The sequence below is a fragment of the Eschscholzia californica genome, unplaced genomic scaffold, assembly GCF_041429995.1.
Source record: "Eschscholzia californica isolate CP2 unplaced genomic scaffold, dmEscCali1.0.p SCAF_2, whole genome shotgun sequence".
Lineage (NCBI taxonomy): Eukaryota > Viridiplantae > Streptophyta > Magnoliopsida > Ranunculales > Papaveraceae > Eschscholzia > Eschscholzia californica.
The window spans coordinates 34,755,007-34,777,198 of record NW_028238309.1 but is presented as its reverse complement, the minus strand read 5'-3'; the positions used below and the strand labels follow the sequence as shown (position 1 = coordinate 34,777,198).

The window sequence follows — 22,192 nt, the reverse complement described above, 5'->3', positions numbered from 1 at the left end:
AACCAATTCAAATAATTTAGTAGAAGAAGTACGGGAAGGAAACGGTAAACGACATTGTTTAGAAAGAGGGCAAATATCGGACGGTACTTTATTAGAAATAAAACTAAAATTCATACAAGAAAGTTTATAATTAAAATACTTAAAACGAGAAAAAGATGGATGGCCTAGACGCCAATGCCATATCTCATAAGAAATACTACTAGGACTCTCTCTAACTAAATCAGAAACCGAACAAATAGGACGCTCCCTGCGAAGGAAATAGAGATCTTCGTGAAGACTAACATCCCCAAATTTCTTCGTTGCTCGGTCCTGAAAAAGACACAAAACAAGATCAAATGAGATTGTACAACGAAGGGATTTAGAGATTTGAGATATAGAGAGAAGATTAAACTTGAAAGATGGAATATGAAGAACATCTTGTAATAAAAGGTATCGGAAAAATACACGAAGCCTATGTGAAGAACTCGAACCCGAGAACCATCGGGAAGACAAACAAAGTAGTTAGGTGGTGCGACCGAGTAATTAGAGAAACGGGAAAGAGACGAACAAATGTGTTTCGCAACTCCCGAATCAATAACCGAAGGTGTAGGACCGAATGAGAAGAAAGGCTTACCCATGAGGTTGACGTTGTAGGTTGTGGTGCATGTGGAAACTGATTTATTTGGCTGCTTGGACTACTCCAAAAAGACTAAAACTGTCTGGTACTGTTCAGTTGTAAGGGAAGTCGCTGCAGACACCCTCGAGGTGTTGGAGTCAGCAACCGAAGCTGTCATTGGGTCTGTTTGAGAGCGTGGTCGACTTCGTTGATTATATTGAGGGGGATATCCATGGATCTAGTAGCATGTTGATATATGGTGGCCATGGGTTTTGCAATTATTACAAAACGGTCGAGTTTGTTTTGAACGAAAGCGATCGAGACGATCAAAACGATTGGAACCATTGTCGGTTGAACCAACAGCTAGGGCAGCAACTTCGTCCATTGTAGCAACAGGATTGAGAAGACTTTGTTGAACTTCTTCTTGCTTAACAAGTGAATGAATTCGAAGAATATATGGAAACGGGTCCATGAGCAATAATAGCCGAAAACCGGTCATGAAGACCTTGAAGAAATTCTATCGCTCTATCTTAATTTATACGATCAATCATAGAGCGTCCATGTCCACAAATACATGGTTCGGTAGTCATCAAGGAATTAAGTTCATCTGGAAGTGCTTTGAGATTAGTGAAGTAGGTTGAAACATCAGAACTCTCCTGTTTGAGATTTGAAATTGCTTTCTTAAGTTGAAAACCTTTTGGAGCATTGGTTTGACGAAACTTATCATAAAGATTTTTCCAAACATCGGAAGCGTTGTCATCATAAAGGATAGAAGAACGTAAAGACAAATCAATTGAATTGATGAGCCAACTAAAAACCAAGTCGTTACATCGTCCCCATAGATGTAACTCATTAGGATCTGTGGGTTAAGAAATTGTCCAATCAGCGAATCCTAGTTTATCTTTAGCTCGAAGAGCTTTGATCATCCCCCGAGACCATGAGAAGTAATTATCACCTGTGAGGAGAGGCGTGATTAAGATAGTGGTGGAGAATCCGAGAGATGAACATCAAACGGTCTTCCAGAGATTGGAGTAGAAGTCTAAATAGTTTCAGAAGTTTCAGCGAAAGTAATTGTTAAAAAAGAGGCTCTTATACCATGTGAAGAGGCTTGAACCTCTTTATATGGTCGAGTAAACCCAGAGAGAGAGAGAGAGATGAGCGAGTGAGAGAGAAATCGAAAGCAAGAGAGAAGATAGAAGGAGATTACAGATTAATGCTTTCTTTATTATGTATTTGTAAGTTACATTGGTTGCCTATTTATAATAATACATAGGTTGATTAGAGTTTGAAATACAAACCTCACTAATGTTTATATGATAAGTACAAGGTTTCCTAAGACAATAAAACACAATTGTATCCACTCGGTCTGGCCGAGTGGAGTGGGACCGTGTCCTCTAACAACTTCTCCGGCCGGACAATAATCGTGTAATGGGGGAGCGCAGTGACCCCCTTACCTCTCTCTATCTCTTCCTATTTCCACATGAAAACGTCTGGTAGCATGGCGTGAAATCTACCAAGTTTTGCCGGTACAGGTCAAAGAGAGGGGACGGCACCAACAAGAGGAGGGAAATAAGAGAGACCAGAGGAAGAAAGGAAGACTGGGAAGTGTAACCAGTCTGTCTCAACAAAGTAAATCCCTTTGTCCCCTTAGAGCTCCTTTACCTCTAACTTCCTATACCAGCCAAGATAATTGGCGAAAGAAATAAGAAAGCACAGGGTGAAACTGTCAAACGGGGAAGAATATGAGAAAAAAAAAATTAAATAATAAAATATAACTTTAACTGTTTCCCGAGGGAAGTGTTAGTTTGGGTTCAAGCAGTCCACTAGTCCACAAATACGGGGCAAAAAGCGCAAGTTGGTCACAATAAAGATGCATTTCCAAATAAACCCTTCATAAAACAAAAAGTTACAATCTAAAGTTGTAGAGTTTAATTCTAAATGTAAAGCTCAAGTATATGTTGGTTACTGCAGTTGTAGTTTATAGTACATGCATAAGAAAATACTTGAAAGCACAGACAGTAACAGAATTTCAGTCTTAGTTTTTCATGTGCATTGATCCAGCATTATTCAGACAATACCTTAACGAATAATTTATCTGGCATAAATGTATTGAGCAGGAAATGTCGTGTATAAAAGAAAGAATAGATCTTTTTACCTTATTACAGATCTATAGGGATTCTCAGACCATCGTGTGCAAGCTGGACTTGAATTCCTTCTCTGAAACATAACCAATTGAAACAACAAAAATCAGTAACCTTAATTGATATATATGGCGATATTTGCTAAGGTTCCTTGTTCTAAATCTTCAAAAGCGTCAATTTCGGGAGTTATTCAAGCAAACAGTAACTTTTACTCCACAGCTCACATTGAACATTTAGTGAATGAGACCAACTGTATGATCGAAGTTATAAAAGAAGAAACTTTGCATGCCAGTTGTTGAGCTAGCACGATGAAAACTAAAATCAATCGAAAATGGCCATCAACAGCCACGATTTTGGGTGCTCAAAAAGTGATATGTTGGCCCCATCTGTCTCCGGCTGATTTTGGCCTTGACTTTCGGGCCGTGTATCGTTACAGTAAATAAAAATAGTCCAATTTGACCACCTGATTGACTTAGTTATGTTCCGTCTTTCACAAGAACAGAATTGCAATTCAACTGGACCCTTTATACCTTGTCACGATTAATAGGGATTCGACAATATATTGGGCAGAGTTTTATATTTCTTTTGCAGACCAGTTTTCATCCAAGCTTACTATCTGGGGTCGGAGTCAACAGCAGGACAAAGACTCAAGTAACCAAGGGAGACACACTCTCGATTTGTTGTGTTCTTCTTCAGTAGACTCACCAAGCTATACTTGCTTATTTGGGGACTGGATTTAACAATTTGGTAAAGCCTCTAGAAGCTAAGGGAGAACCAAAGTCGCGGATGCCGAAGTATTCTACAGTTAGGCTTCTCTTCTGATTCGAAATAGGTTTTTATTTTTCTATGGCTTGAATATCCCTTCTCATAGAGAGAATCCAACAACTATTTAGTACCCGTAAGACCAAAACTTCACATAACTCGAAATAAGAGTTAGAGTTCATAAAACCAATACATGATAGGACGTAGTCAATTGATTACATTAATATAACAATACTTTTACTACTGTAGGTCACTCAGAGTCATATTTAGATGTTTTTCTTGGTGAACATTAGTCTTAACGAAGAAGTAATGAATCATACAATTCTTACTATCGTTTTTATGTCATAATCATATTTAGGACCATAAACTCGTTATTTATCACGATGTGTATAACTCTCGTAATTAGATGCCTCTTACTAGAATATAGCTGCATTACTAGATGACTAAAATTCAACATAATATGTGAATACAAGTTGTGAAAACTATCAATATATTGTATACATATTTCATTACTTATCTAACATTATCAGTATGAATGTGGTAAGTGATAATAATAATGTTTTGAGTAACATGGTTATGATATCTATATATCGGTGAAAAGTTGAAGGAGTTTGGTGGTTGGTTCAACCCTCCCTACCGATTGTTTTTTGCAACGACAGATGGGTTGGCATGTTAAGGTTTAGAGCGTATGGGGTTAGTTGTAACAAAAGGCGGCCTTGCGGCGACACTCTCATATGACGAGAATTATGGGAGGATTTGGACAATGGATTTGATTTCCTCGGACGGACATCACTTGTGTGTGATTGTTAATGATTGTAATTTCCTTTTGTTATATTGTCACACTTGATTATTACATATATACACCTGTATAGATGCTACGAAATTACTTATTTTAGTGTCGAGGATCTTGAAACCGTCTATTAAGGCTCAACCTATTATTTTCGGAACAAGGTGAACGGGAAGTGCCACCTGCTTAATTCTAGCTAGCTGATTTGGATGTCTTTCTTAAATGTTCTTTTATTTAGGTATGCATGTTGGGAGTTTTCATCTCCAAGATTCTTAGCCTTAGTTATTTAAGAGTTCTCTGGTGTGTGCATGTCATTAGTGATTTTGTTCAACTCTTTGACAGGTACATCAACTGTGCTTATTGTTCCGTGAAGAAATGCTTCAAGTTTAGATTTTCATGGCAGTTGACGTGAAAATCTAGGTTTGGGCCGTTACATCTTCCTTTGGTTAGACAGGTTTTATTGCACATACCTTCTAGACCATTCACCAAGTAACTCGTTGTCCTTGTGATGATCAAATTCATGAGTCATTCCAATTAGGAGAGCTTGTTTCGGGCATATCCTCTTTATCGCCTCAAGTGTCTGAAAAATGTCAACGGTTAAATTAGCAAAACAATTTATAGAGGCTTGTGAAGTAATTAAAAAAAATAGGTTTCAATCAACAAACCTGAGGGAGGCAAAAGTGGACATTATGCGATGTGACCTACAAAGGAGGAACATCATAAAAACTTAGTGCAATATTAAATATTAAAGTTCGGAAAATAAAAGTAAATGTTAACTGTGAATCAAGCGAGGAAACTCCATATAGAAATAAATTTTATATTATGTGAAACTATGCATGAAATGTTTAGATCTCACATTGTTCAGTCGCAAGATCTTAAGCCTAGGTTAATGATAAAGTAGGCAACTAATGACAAACCAGACGTAACAACACAATCATACCTCATACGATTCTTCGATACAAAGAATCACAAAAGGTACGTTATTGTGATTTTGAAAGGAGGAAAGTCATTGACGTGATTTCTAAACTCAATAATTCAAAGCAAAGACAAAAGACCAGAACAAGAAAACACCATTTTCAACGGCCTAAATACAATAATTGGGTAAGAATGAGGAAGAAACAATGGGTTCTAAACAAGACTGAGAAATGGGGTTTACATGATTGAGGTTCTAATCTTCAGATCCACATACTGAAACATCTGATGTAACATGGATAATTCTTTTTGGTATTCTTGTACGTGTCTTACACATGAATATTTCTGTTTGATCTTGCAGCTAGCGCAGTGGGTATAATGCAAGATTTTTGCATCTTGTGGGTAATTGCAAACAATTGAATTAAAACAACAAAATCCAACTCCAAGTTAACATCTTTTATGTACGTAAGAATATGATAATTTAGACAATATATAAATACATTTTGTTTAAAAAACCTGATAATTAAGATAACATATATATGCCAACAACTGCTTGACCAGCTGGTTGTGCATCTACTCCAAAAACCCGGAGGTCAAAGGTTCGATTAACGGTGGAGGTGGAACCCATCATTTATTGTCATGTGTTAAAGGGTATAAATAAAGTAAAGGTAGGAATGGGGCTTTGATGCCCCTAAGATAGCCTTAAAGGTCTCTATATGGCCTTTGGGGCCAGAGATGTCTTTTAAGATGGTAGTTATCAGGCTTATTCAATTCATGTTTTGTTCATGATTTATTTATACCGTATTGAATGTAATGACTCTTGGAGTCCATATAAAGTAACAACATATATATTGTTGGAAGCTCCTTGAATATGGGGCAGTATCAACCCGAAGTGCGAACTGAGAAACCATTTAACTAAAACTTTTGGCCCGGTCCATTCACGTCAAGTTTGCTCTTATAAGGGGCGCCTATATATGTTATTTCGGATTTAAAAGAGAGCTCGTAAAGGCAAAGTGCTACGACTTACTGGGTTATTGTACCACCTCTATTTTCCTTTTGTGTTATTCATACTTGGGTGCAAATAAATTCCAAATGACGAATTATTTGACTTCCGTGCATATAACAAACCCTCCCCAACATTATTAGGCTTTAGACTTTTATTTCTCTAGGTTCAAAAAGAGAATGTTTTAGAGAGGTGGAGGTCGTGAGTTCACATCTAGAGAGAGAAGAAAAACACCCAAAGAATATAGGTGTCTCATGGTCCCTTCATCTAATAAAGTGTAATATTGGTTAAGATAGTGTGGAGGGTGAATACTAACGAATTTCTTAGAGAAGGAAAAACCAGTAGAGAAAGAGAGGGGAATCGATCTACTGATATCGGGTATAGATTGACATTTTAGAGCGTAACAAGCAATTGATATACATCAGAGTTAGTATCTTGAGCCTCACTCATTATGTAAGCCACCAAGTAATTGGTATAAGTTACCTAATAGCAGTTTTCTTTGTTATGCCAGATGGCTTCAACCGCACAAGTCATTAAAGCTCTTCTTCTCAATTTCACTCTTTTGTTTTCTGATGATTTTCTCTTCTGCTAGAAATTCCAGATCTTCATTTAGGTTAGATCGTTCAGTTTCCAACTCCACATTCAGATAAGCAAGCAGCTAAAAGTGTTTTAAGTTACCGAAGTTGTATCGGGAAGTGATGCAAATGATTCTAGAAGATGGCAGAAATTCTCTAGGGTCTGGAGCAGTCAAGTCAATAGTTTAATTAGTCAAAGATTAATAAATTCTAAATATTAATGAAGTATCTAGGTAATGTAAGAGTTTAGTCTTAAGAAGTGTCTAGTAATTGCCTAGGGAATGTATAAGTAGGGAAGCTCTCTAATTTGTAAGGCAGTTTACATCTTTTAAAATCAAGTAATAGTAAAGGTTTCTTCCCCTAACAAAGGGTTCCCAAAGTCTTTTCCTTGGTTTTATCTCAAGAAATCAAGGCTCCGACGGTGTTTGGAGTGTTCTCCTTCTGATTTTAGGAAGCAAGTACTAATCTGTTTGCTTTGGTACTAAACTGTTTGCTTTAGTACTAATCTGTTTGCTTTAGTACTAATCTGTTTGCTTTAAGTGGTATCAGAGCTACATAGATTTGTGATTCTGCGAATCTATGGCTGGGGTGGTAATAACTAGGAGCAAAACCAAAGAACTACAGAAGCAAGTCTACCAACAAATAATACTGTTAGTAGAGAAGACATAGAGGTTCTTCAAAGGCAGATTACTCAGCTTTGTGATCGCCTGGAGCAAGCTGGAATCTTTGGACCTGTTAATGTGACTAATACGGAACAAAGAGAACAACGTGCCAACGCATTTCAGCAAACTTATCATCGAAGAAGACAAGCAGATCAAGTAAGGGTGCAAGCACAATTTCCTACAGTAGAATCTTCCGATGAAGAAATGGATAGACGACCTTATGAGAGGCAACCTGCTTTCAACCCCGGTGCTCAACGTAATCAAGATCCACATGTTAGAGTTGAGGTTCCGTATTTCACAGGAGAAGAACAAATTGAGGATGTTTTGGACTGGTTGAACAAAGTGGACAGGATTTTCGAATATATGGAACTTCCGGATTATAGAAAGGTGAAATTGGTGGCGGTTAAATTAAAAGGTTATGCATCTTCTTGGTGGCAACAATTACAAATGACAAGAATGCAGACCCGAAAGGAGCGCGTTCAAACATCGTCAAAGATGCAACAGCTGATTCGAAGTCAATTTCTTCCATTAAACTATGAAGGTATGTTGTTCCAACGATACCAATCCATTGAGCAAGGAAATCGTTCAGTTCGGGAGTACACCAATGATTTCTACAAAACAAAGACTCGTGTAAACCTAGTCGAATCAGAAACACAAGTTATACATCGTTATTTGATGGGACTAAGGCCAAATATAAGAAATTGGGTCGAGTTATAGCCTTGTTGGACATTGGCTAGTGCTGTTCAGTTGGCAATGAAGGTTGAATCACAACAAACAAGACCTAATAATCAGCAAAATCAGATGGACAGAGGGCAAGTGCAAATAGGGGCTTATAATGGTCAAGGTGGCTCAACCCAAAAGATCGAAACAGGACCTTCGTTTACACAAAGTTCTGGACCAGCACCTTACTCCAAAGGGCGTGGACAGAATCAAGGAAGTGGTACACCAGATTTCAATCCGGGAGGTTGTGACATTACATCTAAATATGTGGGAGAAAAAATGAAGTGCTACAAGTGTGGGAAAGAAGGGCATAAGTCTGCTGAATGTCGAAAGAAGAATGCCAATTTACTAGTGAGTGAAGAAGTTGAGGGCTTTGGAGCTGCTCATAACGATGGTGGCAGCATTAATGAGGAAAATTTGTTGGAGTTACAGAAGATGAAGTCCTATATGATGACAAAGATTTGAAAGCTCTAGTTGTTAGACGAGCCATGCTAGCACCTAAAGCTATCGAAGCTAGACCGCAACGTACTAACATCTTTAGAACAAGGTGTTCGTCACATGGACGACTTTGCAATGTTATCATTGATGGTGGTAGCTGTGAGAATTTTGTTTCTAAACAAATGGTATTGAAATTGAACCTTGCTATGCGACCACATCCAAACCCATACGAAGTAGTCTGGTTCAAGAAAGGGGGTGAAGTAAAGGAAACACATCAATGTCATGTCCCCTTTTCTATCGGTAAAAGTTATTCGGATGAGGTTTTATGTAATGTCATTGGGATGGAAGCTTGTCATCTATTGCTGGGTAGACCATGGCAATACGATAACAAAACAGTTCATCTCGGGGAAAAGAACATTTATACTCTTTACAAGAATGGAGTTAAAGTGGTTTTGGCACCGATGCAAGATGAAGACTTCCCCAAAGGTAAAAAGAAAGAAGAGTGTGATTCTTTGAGTATTCAACCATTTCTACAAGAGTGTGAGGCAGATTCGACGACATATGCTCTTGTTTTGAAAGAGGCGAAGGAACGACGACGACAAACACATTCTACTGAAATTGCAGAACTACTAAAAGAATTTGCTGAAATATTCCCAAGTGATCTATCTGCCGGATTACCACCTACAAGAAGTATCCAGCATCGTATTGATTTTGTCCCAGGAGCTAGCCTTCCGAATTTGCCGCATTATAGCATGAGTTCGAAAGGACATGAGAAATTCATTCTACTTTTAATGTTTCTGATTTATATGCATATCATGGAGACGGAGAAGCAACAACTAACTTGAGGACGAGTTTTCTTCAAGAAGGAGGGATTGATGCAAATTATTCTAGAAGATGGCAGAAATTCTCTAGGGTCTGGAGCAGTCAAGTCAATAGTCTAATTAGTCAAAGATGATTAAATTCTAAATATTAATGAAGTGTCTAGGTAATGTAAGAGTTTAGTCTTAAGAAGTGTCTAGTAATTGCCTAGGGAATGTAATAGTGTGGCCTATAAGTAGGGAAGCTCTCTAGTTTGTAAGGCAGTCTACATCTTTTAAAATCAAGTAATACGAAAGGTTTTTTCCCCTAGCAAAGGGTTCCCAAAGTCTTTTCCTTAGTTTTATCTCAAGAAATCAAGCCTCCGACGGTGTTTGGAGTATTCTCCTTCCGATTTTAGGAAGCAAGTACTAATCTGTTTGCTTTAGTACTAACCTGTTTGCTTTAGGAAGTCAAGAAACCACATTCAGGTACACAACACGAAGAAGAAGACCTCTATGTTAGGAACTGTTATTACAGGTGCAACCAACGTTGCCAGATTCGCTAGGAGTAGTGATGAACCGCGATCTGGTTTGCGCGTACCATTTTAGGGTGCGTTCGCGCACCAGATCGCTGGTAAGAGCGAACCAAATTCATTGAAGATGGAAAAAATAAATAAAAAATACTAGTTTTTGAAGAAAAAATTGAAAAACCTGTATTTTCGTTTTAGATCTTCATCTTTTAGGGTCTCGCCATGATTCATCACCAATATTTTCTCCATTAGATGGCGATTTTCAGACTCCATAGCCGTCTCTGATAGTAGGGTTTCGTTTTAGGGTTTTTAACAAAAGGTTGTTAAGTGAGGGAGGAAGATGGATGTCTCTCATATTAGGTTTTAAAGAAAAGATTTTAGGGTTTACTTTTATAAATGTAGCTACTTATTCTCACCGTTAGATTAAAAGGGATTAGATTAGTTTTCGACCGTCAAGTCATAAGGAAATTCGAAATTTTTTAGGGTTTTTTGCAACCATTGGATCTTTATAAACTTTCCTTTTACTTGATGATGTGAACAGATCAAAAGGGTTTTAGGTAATAAATTAATATATTTTAGAAACTTTAATTCTATTGGAAGTTGTGCATGCATTGGGAAGTTTCCCAAATTAATGAAAAACAAAAAGGCAACTTCATTGTGTTGGGAAACTTCCCAACTAATAATTTTTTATGCTCAGAATTGACTTGTAATCTAAAGATAAAATTGATTTTTTATTATATTGTACCCTAAACGAATTTCAGACAACAACACATAAATAAAACGAATTTTGGACAAGACATGATAAAACGAATTTTTTATTATGTTACACATAAACCAATTTTATTACTGTATTATGTTATGGACCAAAACCAACTAGATTTCGTACTTACTAACCCACATTATTAGTTGTTTACTCATTTACTAAGCAGATTAATGTATACAAAAATAGTAACCTACTTTATTTTTTAAGAAATAACTTTTTATGTAAATAGGAATTCTAAATAAATCTGAATTTTTTTATTAATCTTTAGAAAGAGGCACTATATTATAAACAATGTTGTCAAATCGCAAATCGTACAGTGAATCGTTTTCTACTTTTAAAAATAGGATCGCTAAATCGAATCGTGAATCGTAAGATTTAATAATCAAACTAAATCTTTATTGTTCTAATAATTTCATATTACATTTTATAATACATTTTTATTGGCTTTTAGGAATTACTTTCTGTAATGTTCTCACAATATACTCCATATTTTTCAAAATATTAGTGTATACTATATAGTTAACTAAACATATAGTTAAGTAATAAACATAATTATGTATAGATTTATATATCCCAACTAACCTAATTTATTATCCCTATTAATTTTGAATTTACATTTAATACAGTCTTTTAACAACTAAAACTTTTTTTCAAAGACCAGTTGACCATGTCTTTTCCCTATACACTATTTGGGGCTAGAAGGTGAAGGGTCTAAGAGGGAGAGACCAGAAGGTCATAAGAAAATCTGGTGAGAGAGAATCACATTAAGTCTCTCTTGTTTCTCTCTCTCTACAACCCTTATCTCTGATTTTCTCTCTCTGAACATCAAAATAGAAGACACCAGAACAGAAAAGAAACCAGATTATGAGCAAGAAGAAGAAGTAAAACTGAAAATAAGAAGATGAAATATGGACCATGTACTTTCTTTTCATTCAGCTTCAACAAGGTTAGAAGTTGTAAAACCCTAAATACTTCATCTCCCATTTTCTTCAAGTTCACTTGAATCGTGGGATTCAATTTGAATCCCACGATTCATGATTTAGGGTGCGATTCCAAGTAAAAATCGCACGATTCTTGCTTAAATGCGATTTGACTCAGTTTTGGATCGATTTCAGTCCGATCCGATTCAGATCGTGCGATCTGAATCGCGAATCGGACGATTTTGACACCACTGATTATAAATATTAGTGTTATACAACCAATTTTATTCATAACATCAATACTAGTAAAATTGAATCTTCACTACTGTTTCATGAAGATGGCATTCGGAAAAAAAAAAACAAGAGATGATATTGAAATTTCATCATCACAGATGAATAGTGTTAATCAAGAAGACAATATTCATAATTTAGACGATGAATCTGATGAAAACGAAGTTCAAGTTAATGAAAATAATACTAGCTCAGGCTCAAAAACTAATATCAGTAAACAATCACGCATGACAAAAGAAGATTTGGTATCCAAACCTTTACTTAACGAAATAATTGTTGGTGGTACTAATCCATCAAAAAATCCTGGAGGATCAAAGAGTTGGTCTTGCAAACATTGCAGAGGGAATTTCACTAGTTCATATACACGTCTCCATTCCCACTTTTTTGGTGTTGAAGTTGAAAAAAAAGCTGGAATTAAGCGTTGTGATGCATTAATGAAGAATAGAGATTTGTACGAGAAAGTGCGTAAAAGAGTTTATGAAGCTGAAAAAAAAGGAATTTCTTCTTCACTAAAAAACTCTACAGTCACAAAACCAAAGCAATCATTATTTTGAAGATGCATTCCGAATTATGGATAGGGATATAGTTGACATGAAAGAGATGAAGGGGTTGTGTGCAAACGGAATTCCTTTTAATGTTTTGAGAAATCCTCAATTTCATGAGATGGTAACAGCAATTAATAGAGCTCCTAAAGGTTACAAAGCTCCATCTTATGAAAAAACAAGAACAACTTTATTAGATGAATGCAAAAGAAATATTGAGAAAGATATGACACCTGTCAAAGATACATGGTATTCTCATGGAGTTTCTATTGTTTCAGATGGTTGGACTAATATGAAACATCAACCTTTGATCAATATAATTGCAGTAGTCGAGGTGCCATGTTTTTGTATGCTTAAGATTTCGAAGGGATAGAAAAAACAGGTTTAGCAATTTCAAAATTTTTACTTTACTTAAAGCGATTGAAGATGTAGGATCATCAAACATGCTACAAGTAGTGACGGATAATGCAGCAAACTGCAAACTTGTCAGTAAAGAAGTTGAAAAGGTACACAAACATATTTTTTGGTCTCCTTGTGTAGTTCATACTTTAAACCTTATTTTCAAAGATATGGCAAAAGCATTTGACTGGTTTATAACTACTTATAGAAGAGGAAAAAATATTGTTAAATACTTTATAAATCACACACATGCTTTAGCTATATTTAGGAATCATTCGAAACTAGAGCTTCTAAAAGTAGCAAAGACTAGATTTGCGTCGCACTATATATTGTTAAAGCGACTTGTTGATTGTAGAGAGGCTCTTGCAACCACTGTTGTTGTTAAAACGTGGAAAGATCTAGTAAAAAGTGGAGATGATCACACAAGAAAGTTAGGAGCATTAGTTACAGAAACTATTAATAATGAGGAATTTTGGGATGATGTAGAAACGGATCACCAAGCCGATATATTTTCTAATCAAATTTTGTGACGAAGAAGGTCAAATAATAGGTGAAATTAACGAAAGGATGGATAATATGCTTGGTGAAATAAAGGATATTATGAGAGAGGGAAATCATGCAAACAAGTACCCTCAGATTGAAAAAATAGTGCTTGAAAGATGGGAAAAAATGAATATTCCAATGCATTGGATTTCCTTTAACACCGCGATATTATGATCCTCGATATCTTGCTACACCTGCACCAGAGGGTACTACTAGGAAGAGTCCAAATCAAGACAAAGAAGTTATGATGGGTGTTATGGAAGCATTTGGAAAAATAGCAGAAGATGAAAACGAGTATTGTTCCGTGAACAATATGCAATATTCCATTCAAGAAAAGGTATGTACGCTATGGCAGCTGCCCAAACTGATGATGTGACCACGGATGCTATTGATTGGTGGTCAACATATGGCTCAGAAACTCCAGAGCTTGCAGAAGTGGCAAAGGTAAATTGTTATTATTATTTTTAATGTTATTATTGTTCATAATTAATTTATTTGTTCGTTTATTATATAGGTATTGGCACAACCAATTACTAGCTCATCGGCTGAAAGAAATTGGAGCACATATTCATTCATTCATAGTGTGGAGAGAAATAGATTGAATTCTGAAAGAGCTGATAAATTGGTATACATTCACTCCAACATTCGCCTCCAATCTCGATTCTCTGAAAGATACAAGGATGGTCCGTATAAGAAGTGGGACATAAATCCTAAAGACACACATATAGATAATTCTATTGTGAGGCTAGAAGAGATGCGTTGGAGTCTCTTGATGATGTGGTTGTTGAAGATGATAATGAAGATGAAGAGATACCATCCAACGCTACGAGCGGATCCAGTTTCATATCAAGTTTTGCAAGGGGAAGTAGTTCAAGAGGCAAAGGAAAGATGAATTAGTATTAATTATTTGAGTTTTTTATGCTAGATTTTTATATTTCATTCAATTTTATATTTTATCTTCAAACATTAATTAAATTACTACGTACTAATTTCTCAACATAGTTTACTTTTAAATATTTATAAATTAATCGAAGTAGTGAAATTTACTTTCATATATACATGTAAATATATATATATATATATATTTGAATTATTGAGCGTACCGAAATAACGTACCCTAGCGAATTGTGTACCGAAAAAGCGTACCAAAAAAGTATACCCCGGCGTACCGAATACTCTCAACCAAACGTACCGCGTACCAATACCACGTACCGGAACGTACCGCGTTCCAGGTAACCTTGGGTGCAACTCAGATGAAGGACGCAAGGAGTTCCTGGTTTCATTCATCTGGAGAAAGCCTATTCAACCAAGAGTAGGTTTCACATTGTGGGCAGCAGCTATGAAAAGTTACGAATGATGGATCTACTCAGAAGAAACGTGATGGTCATGATTAACCGACGTGTGCTGTAAAAAAGAACGAGAAGTGGTCTACCATTTGCTCTTATACTGTACCATAGCTTCACTTATTTGCCTACTAGGAATTATTTCACAGCTTCCTTCGGCGTTAACTTGTGTTGTTCACAAGATATAGTAGGAGCCCTAAAACAATGGGAACATATGACGAAACCAAAAGTAGGCACGGAGGTTTGGAATATGACTTTTGTGGCCATCATATGGTGTAAATGGAAGGAAAGCATCGGTAGAAGAACCAACAGCTGAGATCATAGATCACATCAAAGAAACCCTGTTTCACTAGAGCAGGAACATCCTTGGGCTAATATTTAAGTCTTTCACAGACTTAGGCATTAATTTTGTAATCTCAATTCACACTAGGACTTACAAATTTCTCTTCAACTCTGTAGTTATTCTTTTTCTTTGATACATTAGTCTCAGTTTCAAAAAGGAAAAAAGTAAACCATATTACTGAACTCATTTACTTCAAAGCAAAATAAAACGAAATTTGTGGAACTCATGTTTACTGACCTTATACAGTGTGTCTAATATAAGAAGATCCACTTGTCCAGCACCATACTTTGAAATAGCTGCCAAAACAAAATCTCCTTAAAAGAGTTGGAGAATAACAAAACAAAAATAAACCATCTCCAGCATCAAATGCTTAGAAATCATATTTCATTGTGCATTTATATAAATTCCTCAACTCTAAACAAAAATTAACATGAGCATTTATATCTCGTTTGTAGGATATCGTTTTTACGTTTAAACATTGCCTCTTGTTTATTTCTTATGCCAGGATCAGAACTTCCCTATTTATAACCAAATACAATTAGAGTTGATAATATAAACAAAAGGCATAATAGCACATTCATAGACCTACAAGCACACCCCACTAACCAGATCATGTATTACTCTTCATTACTGTCAACTACCAAATACTTTTCCTTTCTCACAGGATCCTTTCTCCAGGTTCAACCAAAACACTTTACCAAGCAATCAGTACTTCTTTTACCAGCAATCACCGTTCTTTTTCCATTGTTTGTCATCATGTAAAAGGAATTTCTGTCAATCCACTTGCTTATTGGATATTTTATAGTTGTTTGGCTCCCTCAAAAAGCTTACCATTAGATTGAGGTTTGAAAAGTGTAGCTGGAACAAACAAGTAGAAGGTGCTACGTGTTTCTACACATAATAGCGATAATGGATATCAACACTTGTTGCATGCCACCAATACGTTTACATTGTCTCTTCTGGATAGGTAGTATACCAAAATGTTGTCTGTAAGGATAGCAATGTTGAACAGGAGTTTACTTCTGAAAGATCATGCAGCTCATCTTTTTCTCTGCCTAAAAAATTTTTTGACATGAGGGACATGAGAAAAGGGGTTTCAAGGGACTTCAGTGTGGGTATTGCATATTCTGAAGGGTCATGAGAAACAATGCTGAATTGATTACGGTTCTTTAATTAGATCAAGTAATGAACAGTCTAGATTACCAAAGCTTGCGGATCGAACATTTTCAAAATTCACAAACTGAAAAGGATTGTATCAAAATCAATATAGTACCTTTTTTTACAATAAAGACATTGAATTGGTAACTTATACATTCATTATGCATATACACAGAATAACAAATTGAAGCATTCATATAGATAAATAAGTAAAACATAAAAACTAGACAGACTAACCATGTTCACTGTCTGGAAGGAATCTTGAAACATCAGATATATATGCAACTTTAGTTCTGTCACCGAAAAGAAACCCTAAAGAAATGTAGTCTTCTCCATGCATTACCTGAATTCAGAATAGCAATTAAGTTCCTAAGCAAGTAGAGATGAAGAAAAACGTAGACACCTGGAGTTACAGAATAGGAGCTAGTAACTGGTAAAGGAACAAACTGTAGGCCTGATGCAACAAATGGTTCCTTGCAGTCCTCTTTAATTATTTTCCAGTCTAGTTGTGCAACCCGCCTTACTTCTTGGCCCTCTTTAAGTTTTTTCTTCACCAAGTAAGAGAACTTTTCATTTATACTGTTCCAAAATGCAAGGTTCAATGTCAAGTGAATGTCGCAAAAGGATATAAGTACATACTAATGACGTAAGTGGTCAATATTGGTGGCATTGAGCAGTGGAAAATACCGAAGTGTCCCCCAGCATTAGAACTACAATAAAAAGCAAAGTAGAACAAACATAACAAACTACCCTTTCGTAGAGAACCTCCAGGAGAGATGGAAATGTATCAGCCAGTAGAACAATGATTTGTATCTTTGTAATGATCGACTGACACACCGGAGTTTTTTGAATCCGCTGTTATGTATCGAGCTTGTTTTCAAGGATGGTAATGGCCTCAACCCAATTCTTGGACATTCCGGGTGCCACAAATTCCTATTCCTGGATTTTAAAGGCTCTAGGTACCAATTTGAATTTTGAAGTAACACGTAGGCAGAAGCTTATTCCTAACGAACTTATACTTTATTCTGTTTTGTATTTTGAGGAAGTTTCCACGCTAAGGGATTGAAATATTAAGCCTAATTAGAGGCTAATTCGAGGGGCGCAATTGCTGGAATAACTTCTTTCAATCCTTTGTATAAATTGTAGAGGGAAAGAAAGATTTCGGTCATAAGGTACCAATGGAGGTGTTAAATGAGAAAGGAATCTATACTCTTATCTCACTGAGGCCACATTGCACTCAACATCTAAAAGATCCTACCACTTGTCAAGCTAGTGAAACCATTATGTAGTTTCTACACCATGTCCAATGCACTCCGACTCAATGGTACATAAATAAACCTTACACCAATACACCGTACAATTGGTGTAAAACAATTACAAGTTCAATCTTTACCCGTCTACACGTAGAAACTTAGGTCTACATGTTACCTCTGCCATTGATCTAGGAAGTGCAATCTTTACCCGTCTTTCATAAGGGAGGTCTATCTCTAGCCTGTCGGAGATATATGAATATTGGAAGTAGGGAGGTCAGGTGGGGAACCCATGCAACTAATGTGACCACCATTAAAGCATTCATGAACATCATAGATGAAGCTCTTACTGGAGGTGTTTGGATCATTCTAGAAATAATTGTGTAGACGTTATAGATGGCCTTAGATGAAGGCTCTACGATACACGAAAAGAGAGAATTACAGTGAGACCTTACGTTCTCTCTTTTCCTTGTTCACATGACTCACTGTAATTATCTTTTAAATATTTAATCTTCCACACCCCCCCCCCCCAAATTCTTTTATGGGGCCACTCCACAGTCCGCTGGTAACATTCCAAATGTAGGGGCCTCCCAGGAACTCGTTCCACTGGAAAAAGCTCCTTTTTCTGCAGGAATCAGGGAGTAACACCCAATACTCATCTCTTGACAAGGTGTGACTGAGTTACAAGCCCCACTGGGTGGAGGTTGTCTCAACAGTAGACATGAGTCCTGGGCTTCTTCGATGCGTACTCTTGATATAATTACATCAACATGAACATAGCTCACTCTGGTAAAAGCAGTAGTCCTCGACTCTACCTTGAAATACAAAGCTCACTCTGGTGAAAGAAGTACTACATATCTCCCTATTTACTTTCTTTCCCTATTCAATATTCCTATAAAAGTGTAGAAAAAAATGGAGAAAAATGTGTAATTTCATCTGGAACGACAGAGAGGACAAGAAGAGACTACATTGGGTAGCCTGGAAAAAGGTACGTAGAGACATCGAACACGGTGATCTAGGGGTAAAGAACTTAAAACTTATGAACAATGAACTCTTGTCCAAATGGCTTTGGAGGTTTACAACAGAGAAAGAAGCCCTTGGAGGAGAATTATGGTAATTCAGGAAAGCATTGGGCTAGGAAAATGAAGTCTGTTATGGCTATATCATACTATGACTTTGTTTTCAATTGGGAGAATAGTATTATGTAATATAAGTTATAGTATCATGTAACCTAGTGGTTCCTCCACTTTCTTTCTATTAAGTCAAATGATTAATAAAAAAGTAAGCTACTTATTAATGAATTTTGCACTATAACCTCTAACACAGTTATACAGATATAATGATTTCTTGTCCTTGTAGCTTTATTGGTGTTCCTCGCCATCTTGACATCCAGATTTTTAAATGCAATATGAGTGCAGGAGATGACAATGTCTAAGAGAAGAGAGTGATGATAGATTAATGCTAGAAGTACCTGTCCATCGCATACTGGGAGAGGAATATGGAAGTCGGTTCGATATCATTTGTGGGACTAAAAGGTTGAACAGCACGTATATCATCAAGACCAAGAATCGCATCAGCATGTTCATGGGTTAAAACTATCTGCAGTTAAATATTACTCGAACACCTTAGTCTAGGCTACTTCACTTCACTTAAAAAGTTAAAATGTAAATTATAAGACATCACCACGGTTCCACGAACACAATCACAAATTGAACTTTTTTTCTGTAGATTCTTTCCTCCTTTACAAAGCAAGCATTTTGTATTCTCTACAAGCAATCTAATGATCATCAAATAAATTTGTTCCAGTCATTAATGAAGGTATAGTTAGGAATTGAAGATGTGATTCAGAAAATCTTATTTTGTTGATTTTGAAGATGATAAAAAGTAAAACTATATCCTATTTGAAGTAGGGTACACTAAGGTCCTGCAACATGTATCTAGAGTATATTAGACAACAGATGATATCCGCTAAGCACGCACTTCATCAAATGATTGCTTGCAAAAAAGGTAGATATAAAAGATGGAGTTCCTATTTTTCAGAATTGATCAAGGAGGTTTATATGCTATTATGATATGGTCCCAATCAGAACTAATTAAGCAGATGGATAGATTATCGCCTATAGGTTAAGTATTCTGGTTATGATGAGAATGAACTAGTAGAAATTTGTTAGAAATAAGCTTGCTTTACGCATAACTGTGAAAGCATTTAAATACAATGTGAAATTAACAGCCACTCCTATTTCTAAAAGCATGTCCAGTGCAACACTCAAACTCTAAAACTGAGACTGCCACATAGGATTCTTTTATGGTTTCTTTTTAAAAACCATCTCCAATGCAAAACCCAACATGAATCTCCATAATGATGTGACAAGATTTACTTTAGAGATCGTTAAGAGGACACTCTAAATTAAGAGTGTCCTCTTGAGGATCTCTAAGTGCCACATAAGCAAATCAATTAACTTATGGTCAAGATATAAGCTTTAGAGTTTCTCCTGAGTGTTGCATTGGAGAAGGTTTTCTAATAGGGCATCTCTAATAGACATGTAGGAAAGAGATTATTTAGAGATCCACTTTTCATACTTGACACCTAGGGTTTTTAGATTTAGAGTATTTCTTGAGTCTTGCATTGGAGATGTTCCAAAGGTGTATCTAAAAAATGGGGCACATGGCAATAACTAAATAAGTAATGGCACACATGGCAACAAGCCAACAACTAAATATAAATAACTAACACCTACCTAATGCTAACTACTTAGACCTATTTAGCAGCAAGCATGACTTCCACAATTTCAGCAACTTGAAACAAAGACCACAAACCCACGTTGCCCATTACCCCAGGAACTTTGGGTTCCTTCTGTTCATCCTCACAGATTTTCTTGGCTTGGCATACTACTTAATCATGAGATTGCCTTTCTGGTTAATGAAACGAAATAATTACCGAACCTATATTTTCTTTTTTTGAAAGAATTACAGAACTATATAGAATATTAACTCACTGTATCGACTCGAGGAATCTTATGGTGAGTAAACCACCGCAGTACTTGTTCCCTAAAGGTTTTTCCAACATCGATCAATATATACTTGTGTTCACCACCATCATGACAATAATCAATAAGAAGGGACGTGTTGCACCTGCAAATTTTTATCTCATTAGTCATCATTTGAAATCAGCAAATGCTAAGGTACCAAAGCCACAAAAAAGATGAAAAAAGAAAGAAAAGAAAAAGAGGAATCATAAAGCTTACTTAAGTATAAATAAACATGACCTGCGAAAATACAACCAACAATCGATTTTTGAAATCTTAAACTAAATATTATGCACTTGGTTACTCAACTTTCAACCGCAGTTAATAAAATCAAAAGTGTTCCGATCTTGTCTAGAGTAGCTTTCAACTCTATTGATACATGTAAAGCTACTAACTTTTCAACTTCTACGAAATAAATAAAAATATAAAAAGTATAACTTGCCGGCTTTATATAGGAGACATTGAACTCCATCACGTCTATCATTAGCTTGTGCCAATGATTCATGAATATATCTATGTTTTTGCCTATAATGCTAGCATTCTTCCTCTTGGTTCCCTCTTAACAGACAGTATTATAACAGATACTTGTACATTTGGTTATGGGTAAAATCAAATTCTTGCAAAGAAGTTATCTCACTACCGGGTTAACATCATTTGAATCATAAAATGTAGCTACACCATTCTAACTATTACTTTATGAAAGGAAATACAAAATTATGAAAAAGAGACCTAATTGGTTAATCAGCATGGGAAAAGTTCATGCATTGCTTTAGGAAAAGAACAGATCCCCAAGTCTCAGATTGAGCTGTAAGAATAGAAGGTTCAATTATTGAAAATCAACTATGATCGAAAATCAACTATGACTAAAATTCAGATCCCCAAATATCAGATTGAGCTATAAAAACCGACATTTTTAGCACAAACGATTTTGAAGAAATAACAAATAAAACCACAAAATTAAAGATAAAATTAGAAAAATTACCTGTAGTTTGGATTAAGTTCTGGAGGAATGGAAAGGGATTGAGAACAAACAGAGCAAGGTGGATTAGAAGGTTGAATTAAACAGATAGCATTTGGAACTGCACTTGAACAACCAGTTCCTAAGAATATCAGGGAAGAATGATGATCATCTTTCGGTTGATCACCATTTTGATTAATTGGAGTTCCCATTTCGTATGGTCTTGCAAAAATGTATTTGATTAGGGATTTCGATGAGACAGAAAGTAGAGGAAGCTGCTTCCGTAAAAATGGACAGAAAGAGACTTTCCAAACAAACACGTCTAATATAAAAAAAAGAAGATCTTACCACATGAAAGCGCCTGCTTCGTAAAGTGAATATTCCTGTAGGAATCTTGGTGGGAAATGTTATACTATACACTTAGACCATCTCCAAACGTGAAACCTCTGCATTGGCAACTTGGCATAATCTCTATATTTTCACTCCTTAAACAGAGTTTCACTCTAAACGCAAAACACTATACAAGTCTCTATATTGATATCTTTGTTATTTTATTAGTTTTAAATCAATAACTTATTATTTTTATTAATTATAATTTCTAAAATTTGATAAATTAAATATAATTAATATATTTATATATAAAAACATTATATTAAAAAAATATAAAATATTAGAGATATTACAATGCGTACATTACGCTTAAGGCCCTATCCAAGGAAGTACCCCTATAATAT

At 35.9% G+C, this 22,192-nt stretch overlaps 1 protein-coding gene and 1 pseudogene across 5 annotated transcripts; one reads left to right on the top strand and one right to left on the bottom strand.

Moving 5' to 3' along the window:
• Window positions 1–57: 57 nt before the first annotated feature.
• On the bottom strand, window positions 58–21,789 carry LOC147557557 (Metallo-hydrolase/oxidoreductase superfamily protein). 5 transcript variants are annotated; one of them, XM_086658365.1, is made up of 10 exons: window positions 21,483–21,789; window positions 20,471–20,606; window positions 18,946–19,073; window positions 16,656–16,803; window positions 16,462–16,567; window positions 15,304–15,362; window positions 4,951–4,986; window positions 4,756–4,865; window positions 2,751–2,812; window positions 58–309 (listed from the first exon to the last, which is right to left on the bottom strand). In XM_086658365.1, exons 1-9 carry the CDS (start codon window positions 21,668–21,670, stop codon window positions 2,755–2,757), a joined length of 969 nt encoding a protein of 322 aa, XP_086514491.1. In that variant the 5' UTR covers window positions 21,671–21,789; the 3' UTR covers window positions 58–309; window positions 2,751–2,754. The 5 variants fall into 5 exon arrangements, with proteins under 5 accessions (XP_086514491.1, XP_086514492.1, XP_086514494.1 ...); XM_086658366.1 differs by lacking the exon at window positions 58–309 and adding an exon at window positions 1,794–2,318; XM_086658368.1 differs by lacking the exon at window positions 58–309 and adding an exon at window positions 1,794–2,267.
• LOC147557558 (uncharacterized) lies at window positions 12,467–14,272 on the top strand (annotated as a pseudogene).
• Window positions 21,790–22,192: the final 403 nt, after the last annotated feature.

Bases quoted from the DNA above. Each gene is read 5' to 3' on its own strand.
- LOC147557557 (XM_086658365.1), bottom strand. From the start codon at position 21,670: ATGGGAACTCCAATTAATCAAAATGGTGATCAACCGAAAGATGATCAT. The intron at 15,363-16,461 runs GTTAGTCTGTCT...TTGTTTTGGCAG, and splicing joins CCTTCCAGACAGTGAACATG to CTATTTCAAAGTATGGTGCT. The intron at 4,987-15,303 runs GTCAGTAAACAT...CCTCCTTTGTAG, and splicing joins TATTAGACACACTGTATAAG to GTCACATCGCATAATGTCCA.